A 17,236-nucleotide genomic window follows, 5' to 3' on the forward strand; every position below is an offset into this window, starting at 1 on the left:
ACAATTATTGTGTTTGCTTTTCATAGTTATGTGGAAGTCTTAAAAAATTACAATTTTATGAAATATTAATATGTCTATTAATAAGTAATAATCACATTTTTAAATTTTTTATTACCTATAAACTATAGTACATTATATCATGTTAATTATTTATTTAAAAATAAGTAATTATTTTATTTTACATTTATTTTTTTACTTTTATAACATCTTACGAATTTACGATTCGATTTTATTAGTCTTCCACAGATTCTACGTAAGATCTCGATTTTGACAACCTAGAATTCACCTATGGCTAATTATCACTAAGTAGGATCATCTTGGCAATTAGCTTTCAAAGCGTTGACTTTAACACAAGTTTGAGCCTAAAAGGCTAAAACCAACAATCGGCCATGCAATAATTATACCTCGACGTTTGCACAGTTAAGAAGTCAGCATTGACTCGTACAACGATGCAGAGTGCAGACTCAACTATTTCTTTTTCCCAAAATTTTTCTGTTGGATTTCGACTTACAAAAACAAAATTAGATAGCGTACATGAAGCAACTATATATCTCTACATTCTATTAAGCCTGTAAATGAAACTTCTAAAAAAATGAAGAGGGGAAAAAAAAAAGAAAAAGAAAGAGATGAAGGAGTAACAGAGGTTATATAAATTACATTGTCAAAGGAAATTTGAGTTTCCGAAAGAAAACTTATTTTCCAAGATTATCAGACCATAGTGGTGATGCTATTGTATCTGGGTCTTGTTCTATCAGGTGAAAGACCTTCTTCCATAGACTTCCTTTTGTTATTATTGTTGGATTGTTGTGGTTGTTGCTGCTGTTGTGGCAATTGTGAGACTGACTCTTCTGGCTTTTGTTCTTCTTGCCGTTGCTTTTCTTGTATAATTTCTTGCTTCTGGTTCATCACCGGCTTTTCTTGTATAATTTCTTGCTTCTGGTTCATCATTTTTGTTTTCATCATATGAGATTTAAGCCTATTCACATCTGATATTTTCACTGGCTTCAAGAAAAACTCTTCTGCTCCTTCCTCTAAACATCTGTTGATCCAAATAATAATATCCCAATTAGCCACTTCAACCTCAAAATCAAATTCCTTAAAAGATTTCCAGATCAAATGTTATCATCATCAAACCCAAAAACCAGATGTTTTTCTCTAAGATTAATGTTTAGTAGATTTTGACAAAAACTTACATCAACTATCAAAGAATGTAAGAATAAGTTATTTTTTGATCATGTGTACCTGGTGATCCTTGAAGGAACATTCTCAGATGACATGATCACTACTGGGATGTTTCTCAATGATGATGATTCCTGCAAAACCACAACAATCCTATTAAGTAACTTCTTTTTTCTGTAGGGAAAGGGAATTTCTTTTTTCTTTTTATTATTTTCAGATTGAAAATCTAGTGATTGAGATGGCTCAAGGGGGGAATCAAAGAAAATCTTTGACATATCTATGTATTAATTTGTTTAGATTTAAAGTTAGGTGGAAAAATATACCGAAAGATTTTCTTTGACATCTTCAAGCTAGTGGTTATAAAAACTGAAAACGACCTATACTTGGCTCATTGGCAACATCCAAACTACAATTTGGTATGGAAATATCAACAAACAGGAAAGACTTTCATGGAAATCCAATCTGACCAGGAAAAGGGTAATGATCTAAATAGGAAATAAATCATTGAGAAAGACTAACAGTAACAGACAAACGGAATAGAAACCAAAAAAGCACACCTTGATTTTCTTGAGCAAGTCATAGCCTGTCATTCCTGGCATACAATAATCTGTGATAATGAGATTCACTTCTACTTCCTGTTCAAACACAAAAATAAATCACCATCTCATATACCCAGAAAAAGAAAGTAGAAGAAAAAATTATCCATTATATTTAGGAAAATTGACTTATAGAAAGAATAACAAGCAAAAAAAACAGAACAAAACAAATGAAAATAAGCATACCTGGAGATTATTTGGGGAAACAGAAGGTGTATTTGGGCTGATAAGGTCATGTTCCTGCAAACCCAGAAATTCTAGGGCCTTGCTACCAGAATCAACTGTAGTAACTGCCACCAAATCCAAAAAAGACATATAATCAGAAACCCATCCCAAAAACAAATAAATAAACTACCAAAAATAAGAAACAATGAGAGAATTCTAGCAATGTTTCTTGATACCTTGATATGAAGATGTCTTGAGGAGCCTCTCAATGAGTTTCCTATCTACGATGTTGTCATCAACAGCTAATACATGAAACTGCGACTCTGCTGCTGCCATACCCATTGCCACCACTTTGATTTAAGATCGAAGAAGAAAGAACCAGAAACGAAGAGGAAAGTAAAGAAGGATTGAATGGGGGAAGAGCAGAGAATAATAGGAGGAGGAGGGGGAGAGGAGGCGAAAGTGGAGAGTCTTTGTGTTGAAAATTGAAACAAGACACACCAAAAATTCCCCCACAAAGCAAAGCAAAGCAATATCCGACCAGATTTCTTCCCAAATGATGCAAATTTTTGCAAGTCAATTATTATTATTAATTAATTACAGATCAAGCAACGCAAAAGGAAAAAAAATACATAATTAAAAAAAACCCAAATCACCAAAATGAATAGAATATACAAAAAAAATCTTGCAAGCCAATACCAGTATCTTTTATTTTGTGGGAGAGAAGTGGGTTTTATTTATATTTATAACATAAACAGAGTAACAGACTACAGAGCCTATGTGAAGGGAGGAACAGAGTGTGAGAGAGACCCAAAAAATAAAATGAGAAGAAGTTTTGGATGAAAGAAAAAGAATGGGGGGAGAGACATAGGGACCCACCAAAATCCCCACAAAAGATACAGGTGATGTCAGCAATTGTTGGTGTCTCTCTTTCTCTCACTAAAATGTGAAATCATGTGGAGCCTTACCATATCTTGAGCAGGTGGGTGGGGAAGAGGTGGCATACATACAATAGAGAGAGAAAGTGGGGGCTATTTCCTCTCTCTACCCATTTGATTCCCTTTTTAAGATTTGCTTCCCATGCCCATCCATGTGCACATTGCCAATGCATCCCATTCATGCATCTAACCCGCAAACCAAAATTTAATTAATCTCTTTTTACTACTAATTAATAATAATAATAATTTATGTCATGCACTTAAAAAGAGGAATAACAATATTTCTCATTTGTATTGGGTATTTAATTATGATACTTTTTTTCCAAAATTTGAACACTACTCAAATCCATGATATTCTCATATTGAGATTTACTGATTCCCGTGAATACATTGAACTTACACACGACTGTGTTTCTCTTTACATAATCTCACTTAATGGTACTGAGCACACAGAAAAAATCTCATGCGAGTGAGAGATGATGGACTTTTCCCTATAATCTCATATCACTTGGGTTAACTAAACGATGCAGGACAAGTTGTAACAATACTCTCGAAGTTGTGTAGTGTAATTGTGTAACACAAATTTAGATAAATATGTGGCACAAATGAGAACTTAATTAATTATATAATAATTCAACCTTGTAGAACTCTTTTTATGAGTATTGAAATTCATGGACATGAGGAGCAAAAGTTTCTTACTAGATTCAAGATTTGGTGATTTAACTTTCAAAGATACACACCGAATTCGATTCCATTTTCCTTTCAATGCCGCCATGAAAGTTATTCAAAGATCTTGTAATCAAAAGGGATCAAAGAAAATCATTAGTATGATCACATTGACCCTTCTACAATAAGGAAAATAGAACAAAGCACGTTTCATCATCTTAATTTTCTCCAATTCAAACTATGATTAACATCAAAAGAAAAATATTAGCCCATTGGTTGGTTAATACAACCATCTGTTGAGAGGTGATTTTGTATTTAGATAAGACATATCATAACTTTTTTTTTATAATAAGAGAACTTATATTAAAACAAACCATCACAAATTACACGATGATAAGAGGGTCTACTTCTAGAAACATAAAAAGAAAATATAAATATTGTATCAAGAACAAAGAAAAAATTCAAAACAATAGCAAAAAAAATAGGAGATATAACTCTTTTTTGAAAGGAGGCGATGGCTTGAAAAAATATAATCCCTCCCAAAAATAAATTGTGTATATACATAAAACAATAAAATAAAATTTTAATATTGGTTTATGCACATTACCCTTTCCAAAACACGTAGCAGATAATTGGATTGGGGGAGGTTCGCTGCACCATTTTTTATGCACTATATAATCATGAATTAATTGACGGAAAATTTTAGTCACACCCCAGTTTTTACTAAAGATACCCCGTCAATTGATTTTTACAAGGGATTATCAACTCAAATTGGGGTGTCTTTAGTAAAAACTAGGGTGTGACTAACGTTTTCCTTAGTTGACATATGTCGTGTTTAAAAAACCCAAACTCATTAAAAGAAGTTTGAAACAAATAGAAATTATAAGATGAAAGTTAGATACGAAATCTTGTTGATTATTCCATATTTGAAGATGAGTAAAATTCAACAATCAAAATTATTTATATTTTTACATCTATTATGGTTTTATAAAAAAAAAATTAATCATCTAAGGTTCAATGGTGCACCGGTTGGGGAGGTGATAATTTCACTTGTCATTTCCCTATATAAATGATTTTAATCGTTAGATTTCATCCGAAGGTTCATAATTATTAATTATTTTTAAATAAAAATACATAATTATATTCATGATGTTAAAATATATCTATTCATGATTTTTCCAAAAAATAAGATTGAGATATTAATATGTTTTTTTCTCATACAAAAATAAGATTCCCGACACACTTTATTGCATTGTACAACCTGTCACATATGATCCACGCTCGCGCGATTATAAAAGCATGCTTGGTGGGCCCAAATTAGCAATTGCCCAAACATGATGTACGATACCCTGCTTCTCACCTCTGCCAAACTTGATGAAGTCGTGAAGATTCACAACAAATATATACATACATACATACATATATATATATAATTCTTAATTGACAAAATTTCCAAAAGTTCATTAATTTGTTTGCGCTTTTTGGGTATAAATATGAGTTAATCGAGTGATCAAGGAATTTTTAATTGACAAATAATATTTGGGAGTTGGGGAGGTTTTGTATCACACCCCTAATTGTTACGATGTCGTTTTCCTTTTCAGCTATTTAAACATCTTGGGCTTTAGTAGGCCACAATAAAATAAGCATTTATTTAATTCTAATCTAATAAAGTTAATACCAAAATAGTATTTACCCATTTTAACACAAAAGTCCCCACAAAAAAGAGACAAATCATCTTTGTTTAGCAGTTAGAGACCCAGGTTGTATTTATAACTACCATTCTGAAAAAGGCACCAATTAAAGTATTAAAAAAATATGAATGAATTTAGTTCTCTCTTTCTTTCTCTCTTTTTTTTAAAATCGGATCAATTTTTTTTAAATACCACAAAGAATCACGTTTGTGGTTAGAATCGAACATTTGACACGTATATGCCCAACCCATTTGATTGCCAACCAAGTCAACTCTCGTTGGTTAAATCGAACCATTTGACTTTCCCTTAAATGTTATCTTAAATTTAGAGAAATGACCTAATTTTTATACCATCAAAATTTGATTATTTCCAAACCTTTAGAATGACCTAATCTTTGAGAATTGATGTATTCTATAGCGGTTATTATTGAGTTTGTGTATTGGATAAACTCATGGACCTACATACTAGTTAATCGTTCCATATTTATTTGACTCTCATTTTCGAAAAATACTTCTTTTAACAATGTGGTAGTCCAAAAACCATGAGCTTCTCCAACTAATTGACTGTCAAGAATTTGAGTCCAAAGAAAAGTTGGGTTGTTCAAAACTCCAACCCCTCAATAAAATGAATTATAAGGTAATTAAAAAAAAAAATTTTGATTTGCTCAACACATGAGTAGATATGGTGGCCCATTTTTCCCTAATCAATAGTGGTAAATATATATACACATTTTAGTTAGTTAGCAAGCTACTTGCTTCATGTGTTGATTCCCTATAGGTAGTTCAAGATAAATTATATTAATGTTGACTCCTACAAGCATAAGATTATATATATAACAATAATAATAATAATAATAATTTATTTCAAATTATTAATTAATTTATTTCAACTTTTTATGTTATTTCATTTTAGACATAGCTATAATGTCAATAACTGAAGTTGTATCTGTTTATTAATATATATATATATATATAGGCTTATTATTGTATATTTAACAACCTACAAAGGCTTGTATATATAATTATATATAGGTGCATATGCTTATGGACAAATAGAGCAAACCCACTTGCTATTGTTGGAAACTTAAGAGTATATGATACCTGCCAATGAAGATCACTTAAAGAAAGATGGCTTTGGAAAGGTGTTCATTTGGGGATTAGAAATGACCATGGATTTTATTTTTGAAAAAATCCAAAAAGTGAAAATTAATTTATGAGTCGGGTAATTTATGACATATTTTGTGACACATAAATCAATTCCGTTGGCACCCACTAATTAAAAAAAGAAGAAGAAGAGTTAATTAGTAAAAAAATACACCAATCAATCAATCATATTACTTTTACAAATTGCAGTTATTAACTGATTTATAAAAAGTTGGGTGGTTGGTCCCCAAAATCACTCATTCCAATAAAGGATATTGGCATTCCAAAACAAATATACATCCTTTTTGATGGTATAATTTGGGAGTTCTTCAAGAACATGATTCTTGCCGGGTTAATTGGGGGGTCATGGCTTGCTTTTCTATATATAGAGTATAGACACATTTGGAAAGAAAACAAAAACCCATTATAATTTGATAAAGGGAAATAATTTGTTGGCTCAAAAACCCAGTTTTTGAAGGGTATGTACAAATGTGTGTGTATGTATAATATGTATATACGTACATACATATGTATAGATTTTGGACAAAAAAGATCTTGTTGCAAGCAACAAGTTGAAGTTGTAGGGGTTCAACAACCTTAAGATGCTCTAATAATGGGTTTACAGGTCACCAAGAAGATTTTAGTGACTAAGTTCATGCATCATCTATTTTAAATTATTGTTTGTGATTTGCTGCCTGCAATCATAAGCATCTTATATTATTAGCTACCCTTGATTATATATATATATATATATATGTATGTTTATATGTATTTTTTTATCTATTTATAATAGGTAGAAAATAATGTGGCCTTATGAGGACCTACTGGGGCACATGTGTGAAAGTGTCCTTAAGAAGTCCTGTTACTGTTAGGGCATCAAATCTTGAGCCAAAATCCTAACTTGTTTTGGAGCCACATGTGTGTGGATACACACACATATATATATAATTACAAAATATGTTTATATATCCAAATTGTTAAGGCTCAAGCTATAAAAGGATACCTATAAACACTCCCAAAAAAAATCAACCAAAATCTATAAAAATCCTGGTCAATAAAAATGGACTCAACCAGCCTAGGATGTATAACTTGGATTGTTCTAGTCCAAGTTCATGCAATGCAATAGACCTTTGATGGCAGACCAGATGAATGTGTGTATATTTTAGTGTTCCTTTAAAGCTACTTTTTTTTTCAAAGCAAAGATTGTCTACCATAATTGTCATACAATATGAGCATATATATATATAGGTATTATATATCTCTTTACTTTTTTACTATTTCTTTGACCTTTTATTTTTGTAAGTGCAAGTACTATACATTTTTTCTTTTGGAAAAAAAAAAGGTTCTAGAATCAGTGAATCACTCTTGCAAATAATGATGGGTCATATTGAATGATTATCAGGACAAAATAATATTAATGTAATTTGCCCTAGCAGCTAGTCTTCAAGACCATATGAGTGCAACAATGAAAGCAATTCAAAGATGCTTGTTTGAAACAAATTGAACCTTTAATAATAATGTCAAATCTTTCAATAGTTAAAGCACACAAAAACTATTTATTATAAGTTACTCTCTTTCAAGGCATGTCATATATATAGTGATTATTGTGATTCAATAAGATCAAAAAGAAAAGTAAGAAAATAAATATATAATAAAAATTAATATTATCTCAAGTGGATTTGATAAGGTAGTGTAAGATCAATGTTATGTTAGTGTTTGACACTGTATTCTCGAGACCAAATACACCCGCCACATATGTGTTTTGGATTTCTTGAGCGTCTGCCTTCTAAAAAATAATGATCTTCACAAGCAAAAATAACACTTCAATCTGCTTGTACATCTGACCAATATAGTATTTTGCACTCTCCGAACAAGACTCTCTCATGTATGTAGAATTCACTTGACTTAAATTAATAAATGATTGTTGTTTTTATCGATACTTTAACTGTTTGAATGAACCATCTATCTGTAGGGATTGAGGTGTCTCTTTATGAAGAGTCATATATATCTCTTCAAAATATATTGAAGTCAAGAATCTTTCATAGAAATCAATACATTAGTCTTTAAGTACATGTATAATCTAATACATATATCTCCAAATACATAATGAATACATGTATATATAATCAATAATGTGAATCCCTCATCCATGTACCTTGTACTTTATATGCATTCATACCTTTTTATATCCTTTCACTATATAAAAGATGAATTTTCTTTCATTCACCTCCACACATGACACATGTATTGATTTCACTTCAAAGTGTCTCATGAAAGAAAGCATAACTTTTGGACCAAAAAGTCTTGTCCTAAAGATTAGATGACATTAAGAAAAGATTATATGACATCAAAGATAAAACTAATTTCACACTAAATCCAAAGATGGAATAAGACTTATAATGAGAAAATAAATAATTAGAATTAACATGGCTGATTATTACTCCAATAGTTTAATTAAATAAGTTTCGATTGACCGACAAGAGGTGGCTCGGTTGACAATCAGTTGGGTTAGACATATGTATGACCAATATTCAAATCCAATGAAAAACATATTTATCAGAAAAAAGAAAAGGTTTTTGATTGCTTTTCTTTGGCTTCTTTGAATGGGTGTTTAATATTATATGGTAAAACAATGTAAGTATTTAACATTTTGTGCGTTGGGGGGCCATTCACTTTAGTACCCAGAAATGAATAAAAAAAATAAAATTTAAGCCAAGTCATAATTTTTGATACTTCAATCTCATCATGTCAATTCCAAAAAAAAAAAAAAAAAACTCATCATGTCAATTTTGTGTATTATTTGTATATGGGCCAAGAAAGTTTTCATTTTCATGACTGCCAATAATGGGCTTCACATGTTGTGGTCAATGGGGCCGGACGTACTTTCTGAAGAAGTTAAGAGGCCCAAGTCCAGTCATACTCAGGCCCAAACAGTTTTTTGTTTTGTAAGCTCTTAATTGTGTGAGTGAAATGGTCAATGTAGAGGATCGTCGAGTGTCGGGAAAGGCTGAAACACAGCAGGGAAAAGAGAGTTTCTCTGAGAAACCATGAGCGCAAGATCGCTAGCACTAACGGCAGCTGCAGCTGCGGCACTTGTCTCAATCACCGTAGCTTTGTACCCAACGGTAAATTTAAGTCTCTTTGACCCCCCAACGATTCCGGGTTCGCACGACCATCTACGCAGAGCCACAGTAGTCCCAGTCACTGGTGCTGTGGGCCCAGAAAGCCTCGTTTTCGACCCAAATGGAGAGGGACCGTATACCGGCGTCGCCGATGGTAGAATTCTCAAATGGGAAGGAGACGATCGTGGCTGGACCGAATTTGCAGTCACTTCTTCCCAAAGGTAGCTACTTTTGTGGTAATTTTGACTTTTAATGGCTAATGATGATACTTGTTGATTAATTACTGCTGAAATGCCCTGTTTTTCTTTTGGTTTGAGAATTTAAGCAATAATTTTTTGTTGATATGTTTGTGTTTGTTTAGGCTGGGGATGTAATAAATTCTCGCAAGTGCATAAGAGTCTACGAATAGTAGAGTGTATGCAAGTACGAGGTCGATCCCATGGAAACAATTTAAATTAATTGTTGTACCTAACTTAATGAATGAATTGAATGAAAATGAGAGAATGATTGATGTAAGTAACCTAAACTAACAAATAAGCAAAATTCAGAATTTTGTCACCTAGATAAGAGAAGTCTAGGGTAATGATTTCACTTAGCAATCATATCACAAGCATTCAACTAATTAATACACCAATATGGTTCCAATTTAAGTGTTGGTTCTTTCTTAAATATGTTGGTTCGTTGGCGGTGTCAATAAATATTATTAACAATGGATTAATCCTGTTTGGTGTGCAGTTGTTAACCCAATGCTAATAACTCATTACGATCTAAAGAACTATAACAACCAATCAATCCCCTAAACCTTGTTCATGGTAGTCGACAATTGATTTCCTTAATTCCGGTTCCACTAAGACACGTGAATTCGGTTCGTTCCTTAGTTCTAGCTGGATGAGCCTAATTGAGCATTCAATTGGTGATCAGACAATCAAACAAACAATAGACTATAAGCATGGTAATTAAAGACAAGAATCATTGAACCAAAATCATGCATTCATCAAATGAAATAGCTTGTAATATTCATGCTAGGTTACATCACACCCTAGCAATAAGAAAAACTAGAGAGAAGAACAAAAACAAAAATAAAAGTCAGAGGGAACACGACTCTCCAACTCCCATTCTATTGTGCTAGAGGACTCTCTTTTATAGTGACAAAAGCTTCCTTCTATTGATCTCCTTGTCAAGCTCGGTTTCCTTCACGTAATTTGATTCAATTTCCTTTACTTGCCGTGCAAATTTCATTATTTCTTTTGCTCTTTTAATTGCCAACGACTTCATATGTATATTTTCTTCACTTGAATCTTTGCTTTCAAAGTCAACTAAGCTCCCCTTGATTTTTGTACTTCACTGACCCGCGCATATCTTCATTTTGTGATCTTCACTGATTTATTTCCCTGTATTTCCCTGTATTTGTTTGATCACATGCGGCATCTTTTTTTTGTTTCCTTCTAATATTGCCTTCTTTCATGGTCAAGCTTCCCTAACACCATCCGGCCATTCCCCGGCCTTTATGGTCTTTCTTGAACCCATGGCCTGATGGCTTTAAGTGTCTTGATACAAAATAAGACCTTTATCACTCATTTATTCATAATGTCTTGAAAATCAAAATAAAGGAAATATTTGTAATATCCATGACTAATTCAATTAAAAGAGACAAAAGTAAATGTAAAGTGATGCATAAAAATATGTAAAATATTATGTTGTCAAATACCCTCACACTTAGCTTTTGCTCGTCCTCGAGTAAAATAAAAAGAGGAAAAAATAATAAAAAAAAACCTAACTCACTTTCGCAGGAATCACGGTGGCACTCAACATGTGACACAAGCCTTTAAACCCCTAGGTGTCCCTAGTGGACGAGTTATAGTTTTGTGAGGGTTTACCAAAACGACACCCACAAACATTTAAAATAGTCCTTACAATCTCACTTAAGCACCAAAGATGTCTTATAAACTAGTCATTAGTTAAAGAATTTCACAAAGAATCATACTTGAATATATATGATTTGAATTAGGCCAACATCAACACAACATATCTCAATCGAAATAATGCACATTCAAACTCAATTTCAACTTTTCACAAGAAATACTCTCAAGATTCACTCAATTTAGTGGTAGTAAAGTGTTTGTACTCAATTAATCTCATGAAAACAGTCCTATCATATGTTTGCTGTCCACCCATTCTACACTATTAAAAACATGTATCATGAATTAAGAGGTCTTTATTCAAAGTTGTAATGGGACCAAGGGCGAAGGTAAAAAGAAAAACACATTATGGAAATCACAAAAAATTCCAAAGAACTAGTAGAGCACACAAAAATTAGGGCATATATCATCTTGTTGGCCCATATCATCATTCTCAATATTCAATACTCCACCAATTCTTCATAACTTCAAGATTTCTTGCATTATGCACATAAAATTCTTTCTTTTTTTTCATAACAATGTTTAATCATACTAAATATTTTATCTCTTTTTTTTACTCCTCTTTCTTTTTCTTTTTCTTTTCCTTTTCCTTTTTCAACACATTAATGCACATGTGTTCGACATCACATTTATTTTCAACCAAATAACATACTCTCCCACACTTAATTTATTTCATCATCAAACTCAACATACTTGAACACCATCAACACTTAAAAAAATCTCATGGCATGCTCCACTAATCCTTTAGAATTAGGTAAATAATTGTTTTTCGGGTTAAAGGGTCAAGTAGATAAGTTTCATGAATAAAAAGACTTATTTAGGCTCAAAGAGGCTTTCTAGTGGATAAATACATTAGGATATAGGCAATTTGACTATGGTGGTATCATCCTAATGCCTCAATCATATTCATGTCATCACATGTATCAATATAGTCTCAAAAAGGTTTAAAACCAGTTCTAGAGAAACATGTAATCATGAGAGCACACAAGAAAGAAATTGGATTGATATGCATAATGTATCAATCATATAGGCTCAAAACTCATAAGGGTAATTATGTAAGTCTAAATCAAGTCTAAACATGTTTCTTTCTCAATCAACATATCATGCAAACATTAGCCATGAAAAATTGTAATTCAAGCTCAATTCTAGTGAAAACTCTCTTCACTAACAAACTAATTTTAGACCTAAACAAATCATGTCTCATCATCGCATTGGAAGGAACTAAATGAATTGTTTTCAAATTTTTTTTTACAAAAACGAACTGTTTACACCCCCACACTTTAATTATGCCATGTCCTCAATGCATGGAATAATGTGAAAAATAACACGAAGAAAAAATACTGAGTTAGAGCGATACAACCTAACTGCGAAACATTAGGGAAGTAATTCCCGCGTAGAATTCTGCACTGCGCAGCTGTCGTAAAATCATCAATTTCTCCTTCATCTGAGCTCGGATTCACAAACCGTAAAATTCTGCAGAAACTAGACATTCATAGCTTTCTGCATATATATGGCCCGCATGCTGATTCATCCAGATTTGCTCCAAGAAAAATTTTCAATCTAGCGCTTTCACACAATCTTTTTCATAAATTATCGCATCCATATTCTTCACTAGAGAAAACAGATCGGAAAAATAAACGAAAATAAAAATATATATACAAAAAGATATGTTCCAAGCTAAGTACACAATCAAACTAAAACTTGTCCACGACAACGACGTCAAAAACTTGATGTAATAAATTATCGCAAGTGCACAAGAGTCTATGAATAGTACAATGTATACAAGTACAAGGTCGATCCCATGGAGACAAGTTAATTTAATTATTGTACCTAACTTAATGAATGAATTGAATGAAAATTAGAGAATGGGAGAATGATTGATGTAAGCAACCTAAACTAATAAAGAAGCAAAATTCAGAATTTTGTCACCGAGATAAGAGAAGCCTAGGGTAATGATTTCACCTAGCAATCATATCACAAACATTCAATTAATTAACACACGATTATGATTCCAATTCAAGGGTTAATTCTTTTTTAAATATGCTGGTTCGTTCGCGGTGCCAACAATTATTATTAACAATGGACTAATCCTGTTCGGTTTGCAGTTTTTAACCCAAGGCTAATAACACATTAAGATCTAAAGAACTATAACAACCAATCAATCTCCTAAACCTTATTCATGGCAGTCGACAATTGATTTCTTTAATTCCGGTTCCACTAAGACACGTGAATTCGGTTCGTTCCTTAATTCTAGCTAGATGAGCCTAATTGAGTATTCAATTGATGATCATACAATCAAACAAACAATAGACTATAAGCATGGTAATTAAAGACAAGAATCATTGAACCAAAATCATGCATTCATCAAATCACATAGTTTGTAATATTCATTCTAGGCTACATCACACTCTGGCAATAAAAAAAACTAGAGATAAGAACAAAAACAAAAATAAAAGTCAGAGGGAGCACAACTCTCCTACTCCCCTTCTATTGTGCTAGAGGACTCCCTTTTATAGTGATAAAAGCTTCCTTCAATTGATTTCCTTGTCAAACTCGGTTTCGTTCACTTAATTTGATTTGATTTCCTTTACTTGTCATGCAAATCTCATTATTTCTTTTGCTCTTTTAATTGCCAACGGCTTCATGCGTATATTTTCTTCACTTGAATCTTTGCTTTCAAAGTCAACTAAGCTCCCCTTGATTTTTGTACTTCACTGACCCGTGCATATCTTCATTTGGTGATTTTCATTGATTTGTTTCCCTGTATTTGTTTGATCACACGCGGCATCTTTTTTTTGTTTCCTTCCAATATTGCCTTCTCTCATGGTCAAGCTTCCCTAACACCATCCGGTCATTCTCCGGCCTTTATGGGCTTTCTTGAACTCATGGCCTGGTGGCTTCTCAAGTGTCCGTGTCTTGATACAAAATAAGACCTTTATCACCCATTTATTCATAATGTCCTGAAAATCAAAAATAAAGGAAATATTTGTAATATCCATGACTAATTCAATTAAAAGAGACAAAAGTAAGTGTAAAGTGAGGCATAAAAATATGTAAAATATCATGTTGTCAGTTGGTGTCGTTTAAACCGGAAATGTGGATGTAAAGTGTAATGATTTTAGGGAGGTTAATGGATGATGATTTGAAGAAATAATGGGTATGTGTAATTTCGCTCAATATTCACCCTGTTAATCCATGTGCCTTAGATAAAATTCTTTTTTCCTACAAAGTTACCACACTCGCCAGTTTGAAGTGGGGTTGCTGAGATGGGGCCTATTGAGTATCAATTAATTTGAAAAATATCTGAAATTCAGGTGTATGAGTTTTAGGGTGATCCAGCAAGAGCTAGCATTTGCACTTCCCAGCTATCATTAGACTTGAAAAAAATCATTCCAAGCTCGAAGGAGTTTTGTTCGGCTTCCTTTTCAATCATCTATTATCTGATTGCCCTCCATTAAATATGAGATCCTCGATTGTGTGATTGAATTGAAACAAATTTGGAAGCTTTTGGACTAAAGTAGAAGGGAGGTCTTTGTCCTTGTAATTTTAAAGGATGCTTGTCTACTTCTGATAATATATCGCACAAAGATTAAGATGAAGTTTGCAGGTAATTAACACTGGCAGAGACAGAAAAAAAGAGATATCCTTTTGTTCTCCTCAAGGGAAAGCGGAATAAGAATTTCATTTTATGTCTATATTTGATCATTTATTTGAAAGAAAACCAAGAATCTGAGATGTTGAAATTGGATGGATTCCTAAATATAATCTAGTTCAAAACCTCTTGACATAGGTGCCTTTTTTGGCCAACTAAAAAAGACTGAATAGAAAAGTGGAATTGATCTGTCAACCATTGCTATTGATAATGGAAATTTTGTGCTGTCAATCGTTGCAACTGATATTGAATTTTTTTGCATACGGATATGAAGGTTTATATCACATATTCATATCTCATTTTCGTATTTACACTTTGATTGAAATTTAGTTGCTAGGAAGGAAATTAGATTAACTTTATAAATGTATGAAGAGCCAATTTTATAAGATTGTATCTCAGTTTTTATCCACTGCTAATTGTATCCAGCCTAGATGAGATCACCTGAACAAATATGTAGATTCAATTATGTCTAGGCGTCCTTTTAGTTAAACATTCCCTTTTACGAAGAACTATTACTATACTATCTCTTAATCAACTGGAAGCTGTATTTTCTAGGAAAGAATGTCTTCGTCCATTTGCACCAGAGAGGGAGCATGTATGCGGAAGACCACTAGGTCTACGGTTCGATAAGAAAACTGGAGAGCTCTACATTGCTGATGCCTACTTAGGTCTCCATGTTGTAGGTCCAGCAGGAGGTTTATCGACTCCAGTGGTCACAGAAGTGGAAGACCAACCTCTTCGGTTCACCAATGATATGGACATTGACGAACATGAAGATGTGATTTACTTTACAGATACAAGTACAAACTTCCAAAGAAGGTAACTGCAGCATAAGCAAACACTTTTACAATTGTTCCTAATACAATCTTTTAATAGCCTATTAGTTGGAATGGCATAAATTATCTATAGAGGAAGCATATTTACCTTTATTGAATGCTGTAAAGGAATCTCTCTCAAAATGCTTCTCTCAAGAAAGACTGGGTAACAATTATTTTCAAATATCATCGGCAACCCTGTTTTTACAATAGCAAAGCAATCTTGAAGGTTGAGAGATAATTATTATGCCAAGGTCACCCGTACTTCAGCTCTACTCTATTTTCTTTTGAAAATAAGGCTATTCGGAATTTACATTTTTTTCTTCTTCTTCTTGTGTATTGAATTTAGGATTCTTCTATGCCATTTTGATGTTATTAAAGGTCTTTATTATAAATCATTAGTCATTTGCGTACTCATGACTAATTACTGCTCCTTGTTCCTCGATTTGTATCATTGGAAATTGTGTTCTCATAACTGATCTTTCAATGGTAAAATATTAACTAAACATTTGCTTGTAGGCAATTCATATCGTCAGTCTTGACCAAAGACAGCACAGGCAAGTTACTGAAATACGATAAAGAAACCAAAAGAGTGTCAGTCATGTTACGAGGCCTTGCTTTTGCCAATGGTGTAGCTTTAAGCAAAGACCGCTCATTTGTGCTAGTAGCAGAGACTACTTCTTGTAGGGTTTTAAGGTATTGGCTTCGTGGACCGAATGCTGGAAAATTTGACGTCTTCGCTGAGCTCCCAGGCTTCCCCGACAACATTAGAAGAAACTCGGAAGGGGAGTTCTGGGTGGCCTTGCATTCGAAAAAGGGAAATTTCGCTAAGTTTGCACTTTCAAGCTCATGGATTGGGAAAACATTGTTGAAGCTTCCTCTTAGCTTCAAGCAACTGCACTCACTGTTAGTAGGAGGGAAGCCCCATGCAACGGCTGTGAAGCTAAGTGAAGAAGGAAAGGTTTTGGATGTATTGGAAGATAGTGAAGGAAAGACACTGAGGTTTATCAGTGAAGTGGAAGAAAAAGATGGGAAGCTGTGGATTGGATCAGTTTTAATGCCTTTTATGGGCACATATCATTTGTAATTATATAATAATACGAGGCTTCACTTCATATGAAAGTCATTTGACTTTGTCTCTTATTTGTATGAACGAGTGATGTGTACTCCTTACCATGCCTTCATAAAGTCATTTGGCTTTTGGACTAACCATTTGCTTGATCTGTTTTTTAAAGTGGAAAGCTCTTTGATTAGGGTTTTGTTTGTCCATTTTGATACTGACAAAACAATATTTGTAATCATGTAGGAGTAGAGCCCAGATGTCCTATGATATATGATTACATAGTTCCAA

At 33.0% G+C, this 17,236-nt stretch overlaps 2 protein-coding genes across 2 annotated transcripts; one reads left to right on the forward strand and one right to left on the reverse strand.

Moving 5' to 3' along the window:
* Positions 1-475: 475 nt before the first annotated feature.
* LOC119988302 (two-component response regulator ARR9-like) lies at positions 476-2,282 on the reverse strand. The gene is made up of 5 exons (XM_038833289.1): positions 2,177-2,282; positions 1,962-2,065; positions 1,737-1,814; positions 1,243-1,313; positions 476-1,039 (listed from the first exon to the last, which is right to left on the reverse strand). The coding sequence occupies exons 1-5, from the start codon at positions 2,280-2,282 to the stop codon at positions 709-711; spliced, it is 690 nt and encodes a 229-aa protein (XP_038689217.1). The 3' UTR covers positions 476-708.
* Positions 2,283-9,352: 7,070 nt separating this feature from the next.
* On the forward strand, positions 9,353-17,138 carry LOC119995418 (protein STRICTOSIDINE SYNTHASE-LIKE 10-like). Its single transcript, XM_038841906.1, has 3 exons — positions 9,353-9,720; positions 15,626-15,889; positions 16,405-17,138. Exons 1-3 carry the CDS (start codon positions 9,425-9,427, stop codon positions 16,970-16,972), a joined length of 1,128 nt encoding a protein of 375 aa, XP_038697834.1. The 5' UTR covers positions 9,353-9,424; the 3' UTR covers positions 16,973-17,138.
* The last annotated feature ends 98 nt before the right edge of the window (positions 17,139-17,236 follow it).

Source organism: Tripterygium wilfordii, chromosome 3, assembly GCF_013401445.1.
Source record: "Tripterygium wilfordii isolate XIE 37 chromosome 3, ASM1340144v1, whole genome shotgun sequence".
In the NCBI taxonomy this organism is placed as follows: Eukaryota; Viridiplantae; Streptophyta; class Magnoliopsida; order Celastrales; family Celastraceae; genus Tripterygium; species Tripterygium wilfordii.